Source organism: Dermacentor variabilis, chromosome 4 (genome assembly GCF_050947875.1).
Source record: "Dermacentor variabilis isolate Ectoservices chromosome 4, ASM5094787v1, whole genome shotgun sequence".
Classification (NCBI taxonomy): Eukaryota; Metazoa; Arthropoda; class Arachnida; order Ixodida; family Ixodidae; genus Dermacentor; species Dermacentor variabilis.
In genome coordinates, this window is record NC_134571.1 from 37,796,145 (window position 1) to 37,819,392 (window position 23,248).

Consider the following 23,248-nt stretch of genomic DNA (forward strand, 5'->3'; position numbering starts at 1 on the left):
ATTGCCCTTGTGCCAAGCCTTTTCGCAGATTGGTCAAAAGACCTGCTTCCATGTGTTATTTGCATTTGCTTAGCAATAATTACCCTTTCACCCACTTGGGGTAAAGTGGCAGAGCCTCCGTCTGCATCGAACTGTACAACCACTGGGGTGTGTTGACTTGGCGCTTCACCGTGGTGGAGCACGGGATAGCTGCCTGAACTCACCCCGGCGGTCAAGTGAGCACATGCGGTGCTCACACATGCGGTGCTCACAAGACTCGCATATCTGGATTCTGCGAGTGACGGTGGTGTGAACCAAGGTATATTATCAAGCTGCTATGCCAACGATGCAGTGGAAGAATTTCACCCATGGACAATTGAGCTTACCCGCGACTGAAATGTCTTGAGCGATAGCATTCTGCAAAAAAAGAAAACGAAACTATGTATCGCACCTAATTAGCCGTAACTATACCGAAATTTGCATATTTTTTGCCCTCATGAACGCCGCAGCGCCAATCACGTGTGCCTGTTGGGAAGGTCATGGCTAGATTATGCAAATCCATAATTACATGATAATGAAGATATATATCTATTTTACACAATGTGGAATCGTTACAAAAGTTGTATTTGTCCATGATTATCAACTGAAGTCACCATGCAAAAGTTTGGCAACGGTTAAAAGCAGTCATGTGACAACAAAGCATAGATAAGTGTAGGGCTAGCGCCACGATCATGTGATAGGAAACAACAACACAATCAAGTAGGAGCGCAATTATTACGCATGATGCAAACACTCTGCGTGATTTCTGCTGCATGAATGCCCACGCAGTGAGCGACGCGGAGTGCCACGTACGCAATTTCGCATCGGTGGAGCTCCTGTATGTAACTCTCTCCTCCAAAATATTAAATGCGTACAGATGCGCCTGTTAGGGTATGTATCTCGGCGATTATGGTGCTCTGCTGCTGATCCAAGTACCTACAGGATCTAATCTGGGCAACGCATCATCCCTGCTCCACAACCCAATGGCAGAACACAAAAACGCTCCCTATTGTCCCAAAGATGAAGCAGCATTTCCATATCATCGTGACACGCTCAGCACTATCACTTTCGTGACCTTCAGTGCATACAAGGAAGATCAAATGAGCTGCGGAAGCAGATATCCACGACACTTCTGTGTGTGGCGGCCAGTCTTAAAATGAACTGTGTGAAAAGGTCTTGGTCATCTTTCGACAGGTGATTGTTCAGCCAACGCTATTCGATCAATTTGCATGTGTGCGTGCAAACGATGCACGCATGCATGCTAATGGCGATCAGTAGCTAGGGCACCATGGCCGCCTGAAACTGAGGTATTGGTTTGGAAGTGTTGCAAGGCACATTTTTTGGCGCACAAACAGAAAGCTTGTTGCATATATGCACCTTCAAGCGAGAAACGCTCGAACTGTAAGTTTTATTTAATGTACCAACTTGATGATTTGCCAATTTACAAAACTATATTAAGTCCACTGTATGTGTTGCTCAAAGGCGTCGGTATAATCGGCTTCTTATAATCGAGGTGCTGTTCCTGCGCACTGTATCACCGCGTACTCGCCCGTAATCATCCAGTCTGGTGATCGCTGCGCCACCTCGCTGACAACAGATTTATCTACACCTGCCACAGTGTTCGACTTAATGGTGCGAAGGGTGCACAGGAATGTCGGCTCGAAACCTCTGAGTGCCTGCTGGAAGGGAACCGATGGGTCCCACTGAAGGTCTCCCACCAGCTTACGGTAGTTGACGTCCCCTTTGAAGAACACCAAGTCCGCCGATTGCAGAATCTTGTAGAGCTGGGGTCGCCGTGTTGCCATATGGGCGTAGTCAAAAGGCTGCGTCCAAAAGATGTCGTCCAGCACGGACCAAACGCCATCACTGATTCGGCGCTGGCATCGCTCTCCAAGTGCCCGCATCGACTCGTGCTTGCTTTCTTGCATCTTCCGCAGAGTCCACAACACGTCGTGGCACATCACGTCCGACACATAGTACGGTATCGCCTTGGCGTGGATCGTCACTCTGGCCACGTAGCCCATCACATGTAGGAAGTCGAAAAGGGTCAAGTCCGCGGACAGCTCGTAACCCGAGTTGTCCAACACGCAGTGCAGCCACGTCGGCTTGCCACCGAGATTTCGTTCGCGAAGCTTACATATGTGCTCCAGCAGCTTGTCAGTGTGGTTGGAAATGATGAAGGGCCGAAGTACGTCAGTCTGTTGCAAAGCATCGGCTTGACTTGACGCGTCGGCACCACAGGAGAGAGACAGGTCACATCGGTTGCCCCACAGAGACATTTCAATCAACCTGCACGAGGTACAGCATTGTCAACAAGGAAATGGGAAACTTAGCTCTATGATTTGTTTTGAAGCGATGGGTTTTGTTTATATGTACTCCGGAATGTTCATCCTACTTTAAAAAAGCAGTGTACAAGACGGGAAAACGTATCATACAATTATGCCTATAATCAGAAGAAATAAAAAGCATTTGCGCTACCTCACATAAGTTAGGTCGGACAAGGGATGTCTGCATTTTTTCATAGTCCGGCCTATTCATTTCAAGTAGCGCAAACAATTGGCCCACCACTAGCGCATAGGGAGCGCTCCTTGATTATTTGTCTAAAGAAAACAAATATATTTGCATCACATTTGTTATAAGTTAACTTCAAAATTTGACCTGGCAGCATCAAAGAGACATGGGAACGGCTAGGGTCGAATATATCCAAACAACATTAGAAATACATACCATGGATAATCAAAGTCCCATCCAGTTACATTGCTACTGTTGCAAGGGTATCACAGCTGGACATACGTGACCTCTAACATATGTTCATTTTAGGCATGCAAAGGTCTATAGAACACAGACATATATATACTGTATACACATAATGTGATATTTCATGTCACAGTAGCAAGCCATATTTGTAGGTGCTACAGCAGTTGTACTATCAAAAAGAAATTCAGTAAAATGTTCGCAGCAGATGCTGTGGCAAAACGTCCACACAGCAAGATCAGATACATCACGTGCACACATTAGTGCACACACCCACGGCAAGGAAGCGCAGCGAATTCATGCTCCCGGATCTCTGGTGTGGCAGATTGAGCATAGTAATTTAACTAAAAGCGTTAAAATTAAGCTTTATGAGAAAACAGACAGAGTAGATAAATACATATATAAAGATTCAGTCATGATAGTTTCCAACTATAATTTGAAAAACTGAGAAAAGATCCTGTTGAAGGGAAATTGGGAAGAAAAGGGCCTAAAGGGCGGAGTAACTATTCATGTGTGGTCCGAAAAAAAAAATATTTTTTTTTTTGGTCATGTTACAACATGCATTATGCGTCATGTGATCAGCAGCGCAATGTGCAATAGCCGCGGCTGGGCTGCCACATTTCGGAGCAAAAATTCTCTGAAAATTTTTCAACAAGGTTTCACTCTCTATTCTGAAGTTATGGTTCCACCTTTTCCTACTGCAATATTTAGGTACCACATTCAATGTGAATGGCATCTCATGCGCAATAAAGCTCGGAGGACTAGCGTTTTCAAAAATCATGTCGCATAATTTTACCCCCCAACCAATATGCCATCTTAAATCGATCAAGAAAACCTAAATTCCAACTACCGGATATGACGTAGTGTGTACATCTCCGAGACGTCAGTATGTTGTGTCCAAAAAAAGGCTAATTCTGAAGTAGAATAAGCATCAACAAAACATTGGCTACTTCATATTTGCAAAGTGCACGTTAGTAGGACGTTCTTTAGATGTTATGTTGAGATGTGAATGGATGAATGGATCATACCTGGATGTTGATAGGATATCAGTGGTTCACTGGGATAAATTCGTCGAAACTGCACTGATGTTCACAAAAGTGGAAATGTTATTGCAAGGAGCGAGAATATTGAGAAGCATAATCTTCCTGCATTATGCCAGACATGCAAATGTAAAATTAAACCACATTAACCTAAATAACCTAATTAAGCCCCATATGAATTCAGCGCGTTTGTACCGATATAATTCTTTGCCTTATGCCCCAGTCACCCGGGCCCATTTTCAATTGTGATCGAACCCACTAAAAGATTAATTCTGGTGTTTTACATGACAAAACCACGATATGATTGTGGGGCACGGCGTGAGGGATTAATTTCGAATTTCTCAATCATGATTGGCTTCCTTCCGCAGCTTACACCATAAGGAGCCAACCCCAATCGAAATGATTTGAGTCTGGCTCGCTCGATTGAAAGTGCCCCATACGTGACACCGGCATCAAAATTTGAGAGCTAGCCCTATATTTTTCTGCAGAGTACAGCACTCATATCTCCAGGAGGAAAATTCAGGTGCAAGCTCAGCTTTCGTGTACAAGCAGCGCGGCAGCACACCTGCGAGCGACCTGCTTGAGAGCCGTCGGAGCAGCGTCGCGGTGCGCGTTCGAACTCGCAGAGTCGATGAGGACACGCACTGCATCGATCGCGCCATCCAGCGCATCCCGCTTGAACTTGGCAAAGTAGTCGTAATCCTTCAGCTTTGCAGACATGTAGAACGCTCCGAAGATGCGCCTGTAGAAGTAGGTCTCGAAGTACAGCCACGGCGCGTCGTACCAGCGCGGCGGGCTGCCCTTGCCGTCGGCCGTGTACTTGTCGAGCACAGCGTTCCACACCGCCGCATCCTCGAAGTCGTCGTCGAGGGCAACCAGCGGCTTGTTGGCGGCGATCTCATCGCGCAACTTGGACAGGCGTGCCACGACGAGCTTGGTCTCCTCACACGCCTCGGGTCCCATCTGCGCGGCCGCGTCGTTGGAGGCGGTGTCCATGGTTCTGGTCAAGATGACGGCCAGCCTCTCTCGCACCGTCTTGTATGCGAAACCAGCGGGGTCCTTGGCGGTCAGCGGAGGCGGCAGTGTCGCCGAGTCCGATTTTCGCTCGCCGACTGGGAACCCGTGCGATGGAGCACCCGACGCGCTGCTGGACATTGCCCGCGTTGGTCTTCCTCGAGCAGTGAACCACGACTATACGATCACTGCAGGACTGTAGCATATGACCGCTACACGGGGAGGCCGTGCTGAAGCCGGGGCTCGCGGCTTTGTTCAGTCTCGCCCATGGTCTCGCGCCATTTATTCTCTCGCGCGTGAGAACGGCGCTAGCTGTTGCTGGCATTGATGGGCGGCCGGTGCAGGTGCAGGCGCTCATGTCTCTCACACTACGCCCCCTACGCCCACGCGCAGCAGTTTAATAGGCTAAATATAGAGGGGCCTCGTGGTTCCCTCGTGTCCTTGTGGTAGACAAAGGTTATTTTAAGTCCTCCTTTATGTAGACCTTGTGGCGGGGCCTCTGGCCTGAGCTGGTGGCGCTCCATGGCGAGCGTAAGAGCCCCCCTATATACGCTCTTAAAAAAGTTTGCACTTTTGGGGTTTATCTTGTGCGGCAACGATAATCGTCGTCTACCTCGCTGGCGTTTCCTTTCTTAAATAACTCTGCGCTCGCTACTTTCCTGTCGAGAATGCAATGTCACGTTGCTAATGTGCGCGCCGTTCGTGACCTGGACGTACCGGACACGCAGCGTTAAAGAAACGACATATGTAGGCAAAATGACGATTAGCGTTGTGGCACAAGGTGAAACCCGAAGGGTGCAAACGTTCTTTAAGAGTGTGTATGCGTGACTCTCCTTTAACGGCTGCGCGCCCGGTACTTCTAGACATTGAATGACATGCGCGTCATCAGCATGCATGGCATAGCATTCTCGACAGGAAAGTAGCGAGCGCAGAGTTTTCAAGAACGGAAACGCGAGCAAGGCAGGTGATTATTGTTCACTCTTAGAAAAATGTACACCCTTTGGGGTTTATCTTGTCCCACAACGATAATCGTCATCCGTCTTGCCCGCGTTTCCTTTCTCTAACGCGGCGAGCCCGGTACTTCCCAGTCACGAACGGCGCCGCGTTATCAGTGTGACGCAGCATTCTCGACAGGAAAGTAGCGAGCGCCGAGTTTTCAAGAAAGGAAACGCAAGCAACGCAGATGACGATTATTGTTGTGGGACAAATATATACACCCCAAAGGGTGCAAACTGTTTTTAAAGTGTAAAAACAGTTGCACCCTTTGGGGTGTATATTTGTCCCACAACGATAATCGTCCTGAGTCTTGCCCGCGTTTCCTTTCTTTAACGCTGCGAGCCCGGTACTTCCCAGTCACGAACGACATGCGCGTTATCAGTGTGACGCAGCATTCTCGACAGAAAAGTAGCGAGCGTCGAGTTTTCAAGAACATCCTTAGAGAAATTTACACCCTTTGGGGCGTATCTTGTCCCACAACAATAATCGTATTCTGTCTTGCCCGCGTTTCCTTTCTTTAACGCTGCGAGCCCGGTACTTCCCTGTCACGAACGGCATGCGCGTTATCAGTGTGACGCAGCATTGTCGACAGGAAAGTAGCGAGCGCCGAGTTTTCAGGAAGGAAACGCAAGCAGGGCAGATGACGATTATTGTTGTGGGACAAATATACACCCCAAGGGTGCAACCGTTTTAAGAGTGAAAGGAAACGCAAGCAAGGCAGATGACGATTATTGTTGTGGGACAAATATACACCCCAAAGGGTGCAAACTGTTTTTAGAGTGTTAAAAGTTCGCATCCTTTTGGGCTTATCTTGTCCCCCCCCCCCGACACACAACGATCATCGTCATCTGTCTTGCCCGAATTTCATTTCTTTAATGCTGCGACCTCGGTACTTCCAAGTCATGAACGGCTTGCGCGTTATCAGCGTGACATAGCATTCTCGACAGGAGAGTAGCGAGCGCAGCGTTTTGAAGAAGGGAAACGCAGGCAAGGCACATGAAGATTATTGTGGGACGAATATATACTCCAAAGGACGCAACTGTTTTAAGAGTGCACTCTATAAATAAATAAAAAAGGCGAAAGGAAATGCGCGCAGGCCATACGGCGATTATTGATGTGTGGCAAAAATACACTCCAAAGGGGGCATATATATATATATATATATATATGCATACATACAGAGTGTACTCTCTACACACTTGGAACCAATTACCCTTTGGGGCTTATCTTGTCCCACAACGATACACTCTACACTCTTAGAAAATGTTACACCCTTTAGGACTTATCTTGTCCCACAACAATAATCGCCATCTGTCTTGCCCACGTTTCCTTTCTTTAACGCTGCGAGCCCGGTACTTCTGTCAAGAACGGCATGCGCGTTATCAGCGTGACGTAGCTTCTCGACAGGAAAGTAGCGACAGCCGAGTATTCAAGAAAGGAAACGCAAGCAAGGCGGATGACTATTATTGTTGTGGGACAAATAAACACCCCAAAGGGTGCAACCGTTTTAAGACTGTAAAAAAAGTTTGCACCCTTTGGAGTGTATCTCTGCCACCCAACGATAATCGTCATCTGCCTTGATGCGTTTCCTTTCTTGAAAACGCCGCGCCCGCTACTTCCCTGTCGGGAATGCTATGTCATGTCATATTGTTATTTGTGTGGCAAATATACACTCTAAGAAAAGTTTACACCCCTTAATTATTGGAGTGTATATTTGCCACACAACGACAATCGTCATCTGTCTTGTCCGCATTTCCTTTCTTTACCGCGGCGAGCCCGGTACTTTCTAGCAACGAGCGGCATGAGCATGATCAGCATGATATATATAGCATTCCCGACAGGAAAGTAAGGAGCGCAGGGTTTTCAAGAAAGGAAATGCGGGCAAGACAGATGACGATTATCGTTGTGTGGCAAATATACACTCCAATAATTAAGGGGTGTAAACTTTTCTTAGTGTGTATATTTGCCACACAAATAACAATAATCGTCATCTGTCTTGCCCGCATTTCCTTTCTTGAAAGCGCTGCGCTCGCTACTTTCCTGTCGGGAATGCTATCATGCTGATAACGCGCAGGCAGTTCGTTACTGGAAAGTACCGGGCTCGCAGCGTTAAAGAAAACGCATCATGGCCGATGACGATTATCGTTGTGTGGCAGAAGGGGCACTCCAAAGGGTGTAACTTTGCCTAAGAGTGTGTGGCAAATATACACCCCAAAGGGTGCAACTGTTTTAGAGTGTACAGTCCAAAAAGTGTAAACTTTTCATACAGTGTACACTCTTAGGCAAGAAGTACACCATTTGGGGTGTATATCTGCCACACAACAGCGCTCTAAAACAAAATTACACCCTTTGGGTCGTATCTTGCCACACAACGATAATCGTCATCTGTCTTGTCCGCATTTCCTTTCTTTACCGCTGCGAGCCTGTTACTTACAAGTCACGAACGGCATGCCCTTTATCAGCGTGACAGAGCGTTCTCGACAGGAAAGTAGCGAGCGCAGCGCTGAGCTCGCTACTTTCCAGGCTTTTTTCCTGTCGAGAACGCTCTGTCACATTGATAACGGGCACGCCGTTCGTGACCTGCAAGTACCAGGCTCGCCGCGTTAAACAAAGGAAATGCGGACAAGACAGATGACGATTATCGTTGTGGCAAATGGGTGTAATTTTGCTTAAGAGTACACTCTAAAAACAGTTGCACTCTTTGGGGTGTATATTTGTCCCACAACGATACACTCTAAGAACAGTTTACACCCTTTGGCTTGCCCCTTCTGCCACACAAAAATAATCGTCATCTGCCTTGATGCGTTTCCTTTCTTTATCGCTGCAAGCCCGGAACTTTCCAGTGACGAACGGCACGCGCGTTATCAGAAGGGGCACTCCAAAGGGTGTAAACTGTTCTATGCTGATAGCGCGCGTGCCATTCGTTACTGGAAAGTTCTGGGCTCGCAGCGATAAAGAAAGGAAACGCATCAAGGCAGATGATTATTTTTGTGTGGCAGAAGGGGCAAGCCAAAGGGTGTAAACTGTTCTTAGAGTGTAGTCGTCATCTGCCTTGCTTGCGTTTCCTTTCTTGAAAAGTCGGCGCTCGCTACTTTCCTGTCGAGAATGCTACGTCACACTGATAACGTGCATGCCGTTCGTGACTGGGAAGTACCGGGCTCGCAGCGTTAAAGAAAGGAAACGCGGGCAAGACAGATGACGATTATCGTTGTGGGACAAATATACACCCCAAAGAGTGCAAACTGTTTTAGAGTGTCCTGCCGTGGTTGCTGAGTGGCTATGGTGTTGGGCTGCTGAGCACGAGGTCGCAGGATCGAATCCCGGCCCAGGCGGCCGCATTTCGATGGAGGCGAAATGCGAAAACACCCGTGTGCTTAGATTTAGGTGCACGTTAAAGAACCCCAGGTGGTCAAAATTTCCGGAGTCCTCCACTACGGCGTGCCTCATAATCAGAAAGTGGTTTTGGCACGTAAAACCCCAAATATTATTATTAGTTTTAGAGTGTACACTCTAAAAAAGTTTACACAATTTGGGGTGTATATCTGCCACGCAACGATAATCATCATCTGCCTTGCTTGGATTTCTTTTCTTGAAAACGCCGAGCCCGCTATAGTTTCCTGTTGGCAATGCTGTCATATGCTGATAACACGCATGCCGTTCGTTACATGGAAGTACCGGGGGCGCAGCGTTAAAGAAAGGAAATGCGGACAAGACAGATGACGTTTATTGTTGAGTGGCAAGATACGACTCAAAGGGTGTAAACTTTTCTTTACACTCTTAAAACGGTTGCACCCTTTGGGGTGCATATTTGTCCCACAACAATAATCGTCATCTGCCTTGCTTGCGTTTCCTTTCCTGAAAACTCGGCGCTCGCTACTTATCTGTCGAGAATGCTGCGTCACGCTGATAAGGCGCATGCCGTTCGTGACTGGAAAGTACCGGGCTCGCAGCGTTAAAGAAAGGAAACGCGGGCAGCACGGATGACGATTATTGTTGTGGGACAAGATACGCCCCAAAGGGTGTAAATTTTTCTAAGAGTGCTATAGAGTGCGTTTATGGACGACGAGCAAGCGTCTACAATGTCGTCTGCTAAAGCACGCTACATAATGGTACTATACAGTTATGGAGGCTGTATTTAGTTCTGCTTGTCCCATGCATCGCAACACTAGTAAAGTCAAAGTCCCTTTATGATGCATTATTTGTTGGCGCACCCATGGAATGGCATTTAGTTCTTTGGCAGCGTTGCCCAACTCGCGGCAACATTGGCGGCATCACGCCGCCAGCGCCGCTTCACTTAGCTGCCTTTTCGGTGTACACGTAGTAACGTCAAACTAGGTTGCATTTTTTTAAAGCAGTGTTAGGGTTTAACTGTGCCACAAAAATTATATATTGTCGAAGTAGCTTGCCTTATATGAATTTTTTAAACACATGCTACACTACGGCCAGGCATCAACAGCAATGCATACTGCCATATTTAATATTGTGTTGTGAGTGCGCTACGCGAGCCGTGCTCTATTCAAGACGAATTTTACGATTGACCCGGATAATTGTGGAGGGCTTGCTGTTAACCTGTCCTTGCATGTAATGCCTACCACAGGTATTTTACAATTCATTTCTTCACTCCACTTCCGTAAACCTTAGCCTTGACCGCGCTCGTGTGGGCATTCTCTTGAACTAGCTTCGCTAGACAGGTTTTTCTAGCTGCCACTGCCGACCGTTGCATTGCTCGAAACAAACCTACTCAATTTGCTTTTGTGTGTAATTGGGAACGTCTAGTGGCGTGACAGCTCCTTCATTTATGCCAGCCAGACGTGTTTTGTGTGAAGGGAAGTTTGTTTTAGGCGACTGAAGGACGTTGCTTCTGCCGTTGCACTGAAAAGCAAAAGTACAATGATCATCTGATATTTTTTCTTAAGTTGTGACGCCGTGCTAATTGTTGAATGCTGTGCTTTTGACGCATGACAACTGCACCTGTGGCCTCCTACAGACTACATGCCACTTTCGCGGAGGGTGGCGATGTCATAGAAATTGTACGGTTGTACTTCGTGCCCGCCATGGTATTCGCAATGGGCACCACGAAAGAAGACGAAGCCGAAGGCAGTTTGACGGCGGATGGCACTGCTACCGTCGCCCCTCTTGCGTCCGACACCGCATCTAAGCTGTCGTCGAGGGATGCGGCCGCGCCGGTGGCGTACTTCGGCGTAGCCCTGGGCGCCGGCATGACTCCCTGCGATGACGATGGTGAGTGTAAAGGCGCGCCCTTGTGTTTATTCGTGAGGAGTGGATCCGACAGGTGTGCGGTCTAGAATACTGTCCCGCGCCCCTAGTACTAGTCTTCTGGCGTTGGCCGGACAGTCCGGCCTCGTACACCGTTAGCGGACATTGCTCGTCGCAGCCTGCCTTCCCTTTTCCCTGCCGCATATGTCAAAAAGATATCCCTTGAAAAATAACTTGAAAGGAAGCCAACTTTCTTTACTTTATCTTTTCTGGCGGCGCGAAAATGTGCTGCGCCACCAAGTCGGATCAGTGTGCGAAGTTACTAAACGCACGTGTTTATTTTTCTTTCATTACGAGGGATTAAAAAAAAAATTCAAGCAGTTGTGCTGTGACGATCAATTTTCTCTTGTGCAGAGTTGCCCTTCCCGTGCATGTCTAAAAGATATCCCTTGAAAAGTAACTTGAGAACAAGCTAGCTTTCTTTATTTTATCTTTTCTGGCGGCGCGAAAATGTGCTGCGCCACCAAGTCGGATCAGTGTGCTAAGTTACTAAACGCACGTCTTTATTTTGCTTTCATTACGAGGATTTAAAAAAAAAGAATTTCAAGCAGTTGGGCTGTGACGATCAATTTTCTCTTGTGCAGAGTTGCCCTTGGTTTTTGTTGACCGCACCCTGGCATTACGCTGTGTCAAGAAGTACCGAGGAGCTCGGTTTAAGGCATTTAGCTCCAGGGAGGAAGCTGCAGCATTTAGCGTTCAGCCAGCAGTGACAGCCGTGGAAAGCACAGACACACCCGACTCCACAACAGGTAGGTAGCCAGGGGGTCTGTTTATGAAATTCGAGAAAGGCAGCATGGATGCAATCTGGCCTGCTCAGCTTGTTTCTTCCTTCTTTGTTGTGCTGTACCAGTTTTAGAAAAGGGAAAAGTTGTCATGGATCCTAAAGCATTGCGAAGGTATAGAGAAGTCCTGTACATGTTCCTTAGAATGTTTTACAGTTTGAGGAAGATTCTTTCCTTGTCAGCATACTTGGAGCAACAGTCCAGGAAAGGTGGCGTTCCCAGTTCTATTTCCAGGCCTGTGCATTTACAATCTTCGAGGGAGCTGTGTGCGTTTCTTTTGACACCAAGGATTCCTCTAAAAGGGTGGGGGGGGGGTTGGATTGACCCCCAATATCACACACACACACACGCGCGCACACACACGCATGCACACACACACACACACACACACACACACACACACACACACACACACACACACACACACACACACACACACACACACACACACACACACACACACACACACCCCAAAAAATGGCAGGCAACAAAGCAAGCAAATTTGCCCAACTAATGGCACACTGATCATTGTTAAAATGATGGTCACAGTGCTATGTGCACATGTGGATTCTTGTCCCTTGTGAATGGTTTCATCACGAGAGCCATGTCTACATTTTCCATGCTGTGATACAAGAAAACAGTGCTTTTACATACTGTCTTAAAAATTACTATGTCACCATTGGTTGGGCTAACTGCCTCGCAGGAAAGCTAGCTTTACAATTATGAAAGGTGCCTATTCAGTTTCCCTCCTTCTGCCCACCCCTTGTTTCATGAATGCTTTGACCCTTATCCTAACTTCCTTCATGAGGGTGAGCCTTCCCGATGTTGTTCGCGCATGCCTGTTGAAAAATCATGGCAGAAATTGTATGTAGAACATGCAAATGAAACAAGATTGAGGAGCTCTTCTGTGTGTTCTGTTTACTTTCTGCCATGAAGGCCTACTGAATGCCCCAGTTTTCTGCCATATGCAGATGTGCTTTTCTTCTGCTTTCAGTGGCACTTGTTGGAGAGAAGAGCAGCAACTACAGAGCTCCAAAAAGCCAAGACCTTGTTCAGCTCCGCAAAGCCATTGAAGCTGGAGATGCCAACTTCTTCAGACAAAATGTCTGGTCCAATCCTCGCTACCTTGTTGGAAGCGGCGACACTCCAACCATCCTGCAGGTGCTCCTTTTCTTTCATGTGCATCTGATACAATTTAGCTATCTATAGGAATAGGGAGGTGTCTGTTTCGGCACCTACCCAGTGGCACATACCCATTCTGGGGGACCGGCCAAAAATTTTCGCATACCCAGTGCTACGTGCCCAGTGTCACTTTTTCAGTATCCAAGTTGTATAATTGGCAAGACAGCTGCAGCTAGCACCCACAAAGTGGGAAAATGACTAAGAAAGGTTTGCTTTAAAGATATGACCTCAGGGTGAACCATTGGTATGACAGTGAAGTGAAGGGAAAGTGCTTTCTTACACTGTATAGCATGAACACACAAAAGCAGGCAAATGGTTGTTGCTGGCAATGCAACTGCATTACCAGCAGTTTGCTATTATTTTTATGGCATGCTCACTGCCATGCTCATTGCTGTGGCACTGAGTACCTTTGCTGCGGAATAAGCTAAGCACTCTTTGTCTGTTAAATGTGGTTAGGCATCACAAAGATTTGCTGCCCACCCCCTTCTTGATTACATCCTGTCCACATTTGCCCCCTGAAAATGATCTGGACTTCCGTATGCAGTCAATGTAGTGCAGATGTTCATCTGCTGGAATAAATGCATTGTGTGCAGGAAGGATACCGGTACAATGCCCTGCACGTTGCCTGTGCCAAGCGGCAGCCCGCACTGGTGCAGTTGCTGCTGGACACTCTGCAGGATGCACACTTTCTCGAGCTGCTCTACCCCGATGACAGCATCGATGTGAGGAATCGGCGCAAGGTGTTTCTCCTTGACCTGTACCTGAACACGCCAGACAAAGGGGTGAGATGGCGCTTTTCTTTAACAGCCGTTGTTTCTGTAATCTTTTGAACGTAGAGTGTCATCTATGGCATGAACTGCAACGGCCTGTCTGGCTCATACTTTACAAAGAAAAACATATAGTATAGGCAACTGGCAGTGAAATTTAACTTCTGTTAAATTAGTTATAAATGAGGACTATATACCACTGAAGCAATTTCGACAAAGACCCAGGCCTGGTAATCGTATAATTTTCTTATTGCCAGCCTCTAAATGGCTATGACCCAAGTTCCAGCCCATCACCACTGGGATTTTTCAACTATGGCCACTGCATAACCTCAAGGGTCATGCCAAGAAACTGCCTATTCTGTCATACACCACTTTCTGCTTGAAGCTAAACATTTCGACAGAATTAGATGTCTGGTTGGGAAATTGATTAGGACTTTCAGCAATGTCAAAATATTTAGATTCAAGTCTATATGTGCACAGACTAGAGGCAGTGCAACTTGCAAAGAACTATATAAAAGCCATGAAAGGAATATCCACCTTCGAGACTCGCCTAAACTTCACCCAGAAATGCAAAGACAAAAACATCGTGCCACGAAGTCTCCAGCTACGCCAACCGATCAACACACCGGAAAGCCGGGACATCGTTAAGAAGGCCCAGCAAAGATTGGTGACAGCGCGGATGAACGACTGCCACACAGTGATTCGGAAGAAAAAGGAGACACATTTTTCGCCATTAGGCAGCTTGAACACCAGGTACCCCATCTCTTTTCGTCAATTGATTTGTTTGCAAAGGCCATCGCGTCTTCAGAGGAAATGAAACGCCATGAAACGCAGAACAAACTCTCTTCCCTAAACAATGAAATCGAGAAATCGGGAGTGTTAAACAAACACACAGTAACGAATTTATCATCGAGGAAGCTCACAACTGAAGAAACTTCAATCCTGGCAGAAGGTCACAAATTCAATGTTACCACAGATAACCCATCCCTCCCCAAGATGATTGCCGTCCTGGAGACTGGCATCCAGCAACTGGACCCCAAAGTGCGGGAACAGGTCAGACTGAAAGCAGTCAGCATAATAAGGTCCAATAACAACCGCAGAAGAGAAGGAACCTTGTCTTCTGATGAAATAAGAGCACTGAGAATACTGAAACAAGATACAAGCGTCGTAGTCCTACTGGTGCAAAAGGGGAACTCAATCGTTGTTTTGAACTTACAGGACTGCGAGGAAAAGGCGTCCACCCTACGTAACAGCCAAGACTACGAGAAACTAAAGGACCCCACTATGAGAACCCAATAAGTGCTGAATAAGATGCTGGTTGAAATATTCTCTAGACACCCGAATTCTCAAAATCTCAACCTAAAATTAATGTGCAGGAACGGATGCGCCCTAGCATTTTATGGCTTGCCAAAACTCCATAAACCTGGAATCTCCTTACAACCAATCGTAGACTTTTCGTGTTCCCCACTGCGATCACTATCCACATATATTTGCACCAGGTTATATTGCCACTCACCAGAAGGACAGCATCCCACGTGTGCGACTCCGAGAATTTCATTAAACTCACATCAAAGGTACGTATCGAAGATAATGAATACCTAGTCTCTTTTGATGTGATCTCTCTGTTTACCAGAGTACCCATTAAGTTGGCTATTTCCGCAACTGGAGACACCCTGGAACACGACGATACGCTCTACGAAAGAACCTTCTTGAGTGTAGACGAGATCTGCCGCCTTCTTGAGCTGTGCCTGTCAAATGCTTACTTCACATTGAGAGGCAGCTACTACTGGCAGGCTAAAGGAACTCCCATAGGGGCCTCAATTTCCGTTGCCATGGCTAATTTTACTGTGGAGAATATCAAGGAAAGAGCTCTGAGTACCTTTTCTCTGGAACCAAAAGTTTTCCTCAGATACGTGGGTGATTGCTTTTGCATCGTGGAGATGGGGCAAGTTGAAAACCTGCAGAGACACTTAAATTCTATAGATCCGGATATACAGTTCACATATGAGCACGAACAGAACGGATCGCTTTCATTTTTAGAGGTAGAAGTTAATGAACAGACGGCATTCTAAAATTTTCTGTCTGCCTTAAACCAACCCACACGGGCTGCTCCTTTACTTTGAATACTACCATCCGGCAAACCACAAGGCATCTGTTGTAAATTCTTTATTCAAAGGAGCCAAAACTCATTGCTCATCGTAATCAGATCAAAGAAAGAAAAGAAAATGGTTTTCAACAAACTTGAAAGGAATAGCTACACAGAGGACTTCATTCGAAAAACAACATGACAATGACAAAAAAAGAAACTAACTACGGGACTTGCAACCGTTGACTTCTCCCCTACCCTAGAAACGAGTGTTCATCCCACGCGTCAAAGGTACTAGCGATGATCTCAGCCGAATATTGAAAAAAGAAGCCCTCGTTGCGCACAAACCGATAAACACTTTCAATATCCTCCTCCCTAAACCAGAAGATCGTCCACCAAAAGAAAAATCTCAAGGTGCGTCTGCAAAATCAGCTGTGCCGACTCTCCGGCGTCATACATCAGGGAAACCAAAAATCTAAAAGGAAGAACCGGACAACACGAGAATGCTGTCAGAACATTCAACCGAATACTCAGTGCCGTCGCCGAACATTCTGAAGACGTTCACCACAAAATTGCTCAAACAGAGACAGTTTGCTCAAACAGAGACAAACTCGCGAAAAAGGCTAGGGTACTACTGGAGTCATGGCACATTCAGAATATGGGGGTAACAAACCGTGTGAAGGGCAACCTACCCTATGCGTACATCCATGGCCTTGGCAACATGACGAAAAGAAGGAAAGGACGCCCAGCCAGGTAGATCCCCCCACGAGGTCACCAACACCAAAACATTTGTGCTCCCCCATGTTCCCCCCTCCGCACCTTTCATCAACCACACTCCCCCAGCATTGGTCATCCCAGCCATCCTCCCTTTCACCCCCCCCCCTTCCTGTCTGTCAAATGTCTCCCCCACGTTCCACACTCCCCTCCTTTTTATGAAGGACCCTTTAAAAGCTGCACACCTCCACCCCAGAAGAATACCCCCCTGAAGAAGGTGCAGAATGTTCTCCAAAAAGTCGGGCTAATGAAATTCACTTATTTGGTTGGAATCAGTCTGAAAGTCCTAACTACTTTCAGGAAGCTGCAATTCCAGCATTACATTCTTTGTGTGTGTTCTTGCTCTCTCTCTCTTTTTGCAGTTTCACTGTCAAGAACAGCAATTTTTGTGAGCTTTTTATGACTCTTCAAATTGTACTTAAAACGTGAAATTTTTCTCTGAGGCTACTCTGTCTACTATTTTAAACTGGGCTTTTTACGTCATCAAAAACTTTGTTGCAGTTTGCCTTTTAAATTGTCTAGGCTGGTGCAGTATGTGCTTTTGTGAAACTATGCTGCTACTACCTGTATGAAGGTCGTGCAAGCAGATGCCAGAATTAGTGTGACTTTGATCGACATATGTTAATATGTCGATAGTAACATGACATAGTAAATGAAGTAATGTGTATGAAAAACTGGGGGCACTGCCAGCCGTTAGCCTTGCGGGGTTGGCATCACCATAGTGACAATGGTGATGCCAACCCTGCAAGGATAAGGGATAAATAGGCGACTATTAGTCACTTGATTTAATTTTGGCAATTGGTGATGTAGAAGACATTTTGGCTGGAGTGAGCTGGAATTCTGGCTAGAGTGCAGTAATCTGATGTCATGGTCATATGAACATATGAGTGTTCTGTTTTTGCATTATCGCCAAGTATTTGTGGAACTGCATCACTTCTGGTTTCCGAAAAATTGGTTCTAGTGCTGTGAAAGTCCACAAAGTTGAGGGAGGTTCACAAAAAGGAAAATTATCCTCCACCTGACTGTAGCAGGAAGCCACAAAGGAAACTTTTACCACTTGGTCAGAAAAAAAGCTTTGCAGTTGAAGAAAAAAATTGACCAGCTCTGTTGATCGCACCCAGAACCAACACCTTTCTGAGGTGGTCGCTTTACCGCCTGAGCTAACCAGGGGGCTAGTGAATTGGAGAGTGAGGCCGAATTAATCGTCAACTTGAAACACAGGGACACTGCTGGAAAGTTATCATGATTTGGTTATGTAGTGCAAAATTTTCATAAAACTCATTCCCTTTCTGGGGGAATGATCATTGTCCTTTTAATGAATCCTAATTTTTGACGCCTTTCATAGAACTGATTGGCCGCACAGTATCCCTGTGCTTCGAGTTTCAAAGTTTTTGCAACTCTTGTTCTTGTCTCTCCTGCTTGGTCTTGCAACTATTTCAGAAATGCATTTGTCTCAGCATCAACTTCAATGTCTCTCTACTCCTGTTCTAGAGAGGCAGAGCATTGTGGGTCTTTTTGGATTCCTTGAATCGTGCAGAAGCCATTGATGCCCTGTTTAGCGAAATGTGAGAAACAAGTTTGTCGAAAAATTCCTTGTAATGTAAGCAAAGTAGCGTAAAATTACAACAAAATGAGACAAACAAAAATGGACTTGGTATTCAAAATAAGCGTATAAAATTACATGCCTACAAGTTTTCAGCACCATAACTCGAAGAATAAAGATTTCTTATAAAGAATAAAGACCTAAATCTTCCCGTCGTAGAGTCCGCTGTTCTCCAAGAGTTACCATAGGAATCTGTAGGGTGAGTCTAACTAACAGCTCTTTCTGTTTCAGCGTTGTGAGACACCGCTTCACTTTGCCAGCAAGTTTGGCTGCTATGAAGCAGTCGAGCTCCTTGTAGCATTGCCAGAGTGTGATCGAAACAGGCTCAATAAGGAAGGACAAACACCACGCCAGGTCAGTACTGCTTAACTGCACACTTTAGAAGTTCACCATTAAGGTAATAAACTGTAGACATTTGGTAGCACTTTATAGAACAACTCTTGCAATGTACTTACATTAGAGTATTTGTAGGTAAGTGTCATGGGGTTACACTAATTTCTGGGTCAACTCACGTGACTTCCACCCAGCCCTGTCCCTAAAATGTGTACTTGTTTCGCATTTTTTTACTCATAATGCTAAGAAAGGAGACTTATGGACACTAGAGAGCTGGAGACTGCTCTTATTCACATGTGTAAAAAAAATATATTTAGAAAAGAAGACACAGAGGACGCGCTCTTTGCATGCATTGCATTGAGCCTCTTGTTGGTATTCATTGCATGTTTCAAGCTCAACAACTGCCAATCACTGTGACAATTCCAAAATGTGCTACATTCATCATGGCAAGTTTTCTACTACCTGAAATGATGGGCCACATTTTGGCAGTGATGCTACAACGTTGAGCAACATAAATCTTGTACTGTGAGCACATTATGTGTAGAGGCAGAGATGTAACGTTGATGTTAACATTACAATAAAAAAAAGATTTCAAGCACTTTCTGCAATTTTCTCATTGACACTTTTCAAGTTGATTAAATAATTAGGACAAATTATGTAATTAGGTATAACAAAAAAATAATGTTGGCATCTTCAAGCGACGGCAAACATTACCTTGGTTCTGTCCAGCTATGGGGCATTCACATATTTTTAAACTCTGGCTAAAGCTAACTGGGACACCCTGCAAATCCAATTCATGTTCTTCACGTTCTTTTTTTTTAATGTGACTTTGTCTGCTAATCTGTTCTGTCTGTTCCAGATTATTTGCGACCGGCTGCCATCTGCAACTGCAGACTTGAAGAAGAGGATGGACTCATTGTTCGAAGGCAAGCTTACGCTCACTTGACAGTTTCTTTGTGCATTTACCATTCCGGCACCTTCTGGACAGCTCCAAATGCAGCATCGCCTAATTCTATGAACAGGCTCAGTGTTTCGTTCTGCTTGCTCTATTTGAGATTTGAGCTCCGTCTAGATGTGACACCGTTGAAATATTGAGTCCAACTGCTTTCATAGGGGCCATATCCTCGGCCAATCACTCTTGGCAAGATAACTTGCTTCACATGGATTGTCTAAACCAGTCCTAGAGAATGTGACAATAGCCATAAATGTATCTACCATCAGCTTTCTTTTAATGGGCCCCTCACCAAGTGCAATTGCGTATTTTATTTACACATTAGCAGTTGTGAGTGCTGTCTAAGGAGCATCCCACTGCAATAATTTTTCAAGCTTCTGCAAAGCACTGCAAAATCTGACAACCATATTTACCACTGTAAAATGCGCCAGGTATAAGAGACAGACCAATTTGTGATGGGGCACCAGCACACCATGATGTTTCAGCATATGCAACAGCCTATCAAACGTGGGTCTGTTCTTATGAACGGGCCCATCTGCACTGGTGCATGGAGTCCCGCTTCCTCTTGTCCCTTGTATTTCATTGGCTGCCACTTCCAATCGCACAGCCTGCAATCCCATTCTTGTACTCTCGTGGCAAGGCTTCAGTGCTGTCATTTCAGCCAGAGTTTGTGTGTGAAACGAACATAAAAGCAGAAAATTAGCCTTTGGTTGTGCTTTCCTCTGCTAATGACTTGCGATTTTCTACAGAACGGACAACTTGGGCTAGTTGGTGGTTGTCCATCTGGTATAAAGGGGTTATTGCTCTAGAAACACACAGACAACAGGCGTAGAAGTGGACAGGACGCGCGTAGTCCCCTGCACGCATCCTGTGCACTTCTTCCGTCGTCCGTGTGTTTTTGCACAATACCTCCTTTCTACAAGATGAATAGTGCAAAGAGTTGCACAATTGAAGTCTGGAACCCTGTCCTGATGCCTTTAGTGCCTCTTTAGTCAGCTTCTCTTGCAATGACTCACTGTGGCATTCTGCTTCTAACCATGAAGTCGTGGGTATGATTCCCAACCATAGAGGCTGCATTTTGATGAAGGCAAGATGCAAAATTGTTTTTGTATAGTAGAACCTAGTCTTTCAAGGGACCACGGAAAACAGATTAAGAGGCTTTTGTTAGGAATGCTGCAAATCGCCACAGCAACGTCAGAAACAACTCAATAGCTGGCAGTGCAGTTATTAGACGTCTTGGCACGTTTACTGCAACCGGGAACAGCGCGTGCACGCATGTGTAATTAAAGGACACATACAATTTTCCATGACAGTGGCCGCTTTCCACTGCAATATTTTGCTTATGCTTCACTGCATGACATGGCTTTATTGCAGCAAAGCTGCCTAAAGATAACCACCCATTATGCACTTCTACTGGCCCTAAATAAATGTAGCCCTGTGCTTGGTTCGCAGTAGGTATTAACCATGCACACGTCAGTTACATTGCAAAGTCTTCACCAGCTGCTCTGTAAATGGTTTCTTGCATTTTCTTTTGATGTTTCTAGAAGCTTTGGTAGCTTGTTGCACCGTGTACATATGCAACACCAGATACCGTATTTACTCGCATAATGATCGCACTCGCGTAATGATCGCACTCCTGAATTTTGTCGCCAAAATTAATTTTTCTTTTATTTCCCGTGTAATGATCACACCCCGAACTTGGCGCAGCGATATGTCGTGTGCCAAGTCTAGCTAATATTGATCGCGCTTACCATCTGTCGAATGCTACGCGAACGACTTTTCAAAACAAACCAAGCGGTCTGCACGCACCAAACATTCTTCATAGCTATGATCTATTGATCTATTCCTTAATTTGGCAGAACGCCTGTTTGTGCCGGTGCTGCGGTCTGAGGACAACTCGATGACACCGACAGTCGGGGAGCCATTCTCACCCAATGCGTCGCCCATGCATGATAGTCCTGTGACGAGCCCGCGTGACACCTCACTTACTATCATGGCCACTGCAGGACCAATGTCTCCGACTGAGGTACTGTATGATTGCGCTTCATTCCCTGTTTCGTGGGGTTATAATTGGTTTACCACAATTACAGCATTATAGCGTGCATCCACTTTTTATTGGTTCACAGTGAAAGGAAAAGACACTCGCACTGTGCACTTAAATCTAACGTCCACCAGCTTTCATAAAAAAATAAAACTGTGCAGATTTTTTACTGTTGAAACTGGAAAAAGTTAAAGCCTGTCACCTTCACAGAATGTCACTTTATTTACATTTGATGTCCAGCAGTGTCACTCTCTACCCCTGTCTGTGGGTCTTGTGGTATCCCCCGTGCGATTTATTGCATTTTACATTCCACTTTTTATTTTTTTTTTCAAGTGGCTCCTCAACAGTCGCAAACCAGATGGTTGCCGATGCCTCGATTAAGCACGTCTCAATTTTTCCTGCAACTTGTATACGTCTCCAAAATGGTGAAAAAATATGTATGCAGCTTAATTGCAGCAACCTTAGCATGTGAAATAATGTGTAAAGTTGTAAATGAGCTTTCATAATGGAAGCTGCATTTTGTTGTCGCCAACATGTGCAAAAACTTATTCCATGCCCACTATTTGCCATCTCGTGATAATGGTGATGATGCTGTCTCTGGAGGTAGGCTGTTGCCATGGGATTAATACAGGCGGCTGTTGCTAACAGCCATTAATGCAATTTGCATTTTCTGTCCAATTGTAACACGCAGGCAATTTTCGGATCCTTTCTTCTTTTTTTTTTTTTCAAATATGTTCTGAGCTTTATATTCCCAAATTGAAGAAGTGCAAGCTGTTGGATACACACATGGTGCTTAAAGTTTATTATCTACAGTGCCACAGGACATGACCAGAAATGCAATTAGATAGGGTTGACCATCAACTTGAATTCCTCGTTCCACACATTTAACGCCGTTGATATGACTGGCCCAGCTTTTAGCAAAAGCTTCACAATGCAGAATTTCAAAGTGCAGTGTTTCGAAGGCTGTGGCATTTACCAGTGTGAACATTGTGGGAACACCCAGCAGCCATGCAAAAGCATGGCAGATGTAACCTCTGTCTACTGCAGGACATTTACCTGTATCCAGCTGCTTTCTGTGATGCTGACGTGCCCCCTCCCCTCTTTCTTTATTTGTGTCCCGACACCTTCTGGTTACCTTTTGGAGCCTTTACCGGCTTGGCCTCCGCACTAGCTGCCCGCAAAGTTCTCGCATGTCCATTACGTTTTCATCGGAGCCATTGAAAAGTATTAAATGAAAAGTAAACGAATCGGCCACTTGCATTTATTGTTGAGGCGCTCTTAGCCTCACCAGTGCATGCGACACCATTTTGGATCACCTGCCTTTATATTCCTCTGAGTTCTTTGAGAGCAGTAATTTGAAGCAGCAATGAACAGGTTGCAGAGACTCTTTCTATAACGAGTGATGAGGTTAGAAGGGCCTTGCAAGACATGAAATTGGGAAAGTGGCTGGAGAAGATGGAATAAGAGTCGATTAAATCATAGATGGAGGAGCCATAATGCTTGAAAAACTAGCGGCCCTTTATACGAACTGTCTATCGACTTCAAGGTTCCCAGAGAACTTGAAGAATGCCAACATTATACTAATCCACAAAAAGGGAGATGTTAAAGAATTGAAAAATTATAGGCCCA

The 23,248-nt window shown here is 45.6% G+C and overlaps 2 protein-coding genes across 4 annotated transcripts in view; one reads left to right on the forward strand and one right to left on the reverse strand.

Moving 5' to 3' along the window:
- Positions 1-1,390: 1,390 nt before the first annotated feature.
- On the reverse strand, positions 1,391-5,330 carry LOC142578949 (damage-control phosphatase ARMT1-like). Its single transcript, XM_075688684.1, has 2 exons — positions 4,378-5,330; positions 1,391-2,307 (listed from the first exon to the last, which is right to left on the reverse strand). Exons 1-2 carry the CDS (start codon positions 4,965-4,967, stop codon positions 1,521-1,523), a joined length of 1,377 nt encoding a protein of 458 aa, XP_075544799.1. The 5' UTR covers positions 4,968-5,330; the 3' UTR covers positions 1,391-1,520.
- A 4,851-nt stretch (positions 5,331-10,181) lies between these two features.
- The window catches only part of Ankle2 (ankyrin repeat and LEM domain-containing protein 2), a 29,836-nt gene continuing 16,769 nt past the window's right edge, over positions 10,182-23,248 (forward strand). Inside the window, exons 1-8 of one of the 3 annotated variants that reach the window (XM_075688687.1) lie at positions 10,182-10,419; positions 10,810-11,063; positions 11,684-11,848; positions 12,876-13,042; positions 13,657-13,845; positions 18,525-18,647; positions 19,486-19,552; positions 21,438-21,604. In XM_075688687.1, coding sequence (XP_075544802.1) covers positions 10,877-11,063; positions 11,684-11,848; positions 12,876-13,042; positions 13,657-13,845; positions 18,525-18,647; positions 19,486-19,552; positions 21,438-21,604 — 1,065 coding nt within the window. In that variant the 5' untranslated portion in view covers positions 10,182-10,419; positions 10,810-10,876. The remainder of the gene's footprint in view (positions 10,420-10,809; positions 11,064-11,683; positions 11,849-12,875; positions 13,043-13,656; positions 13,846-18,524; positions 18,648-19,485; positions 19,553-21,437; positions 21,605-23,248) is intronic. The other 2 variants (XM_075688686.1, XM_075688685.1) reach the window with 2 other exon arrangements.

Bases quoted from the DNA above. Each gene is read 5' to 3' on its own strand.
- LOC142578949 (XM_075688684.1), bottom strand. From the start codon at position 4,967: ATGTCCAGCAGCGCGTCGGGTGCTCCATCGCACGGGTTCCCAGTCGGC. The intron at 2,308-4,377 runs GTGTGCTGCCGC...TACCTCGTGCAG, and splicing joins CTCAAGCAGGTCGCTCGCAG to GTTGATTGAAATGTCTCTGT.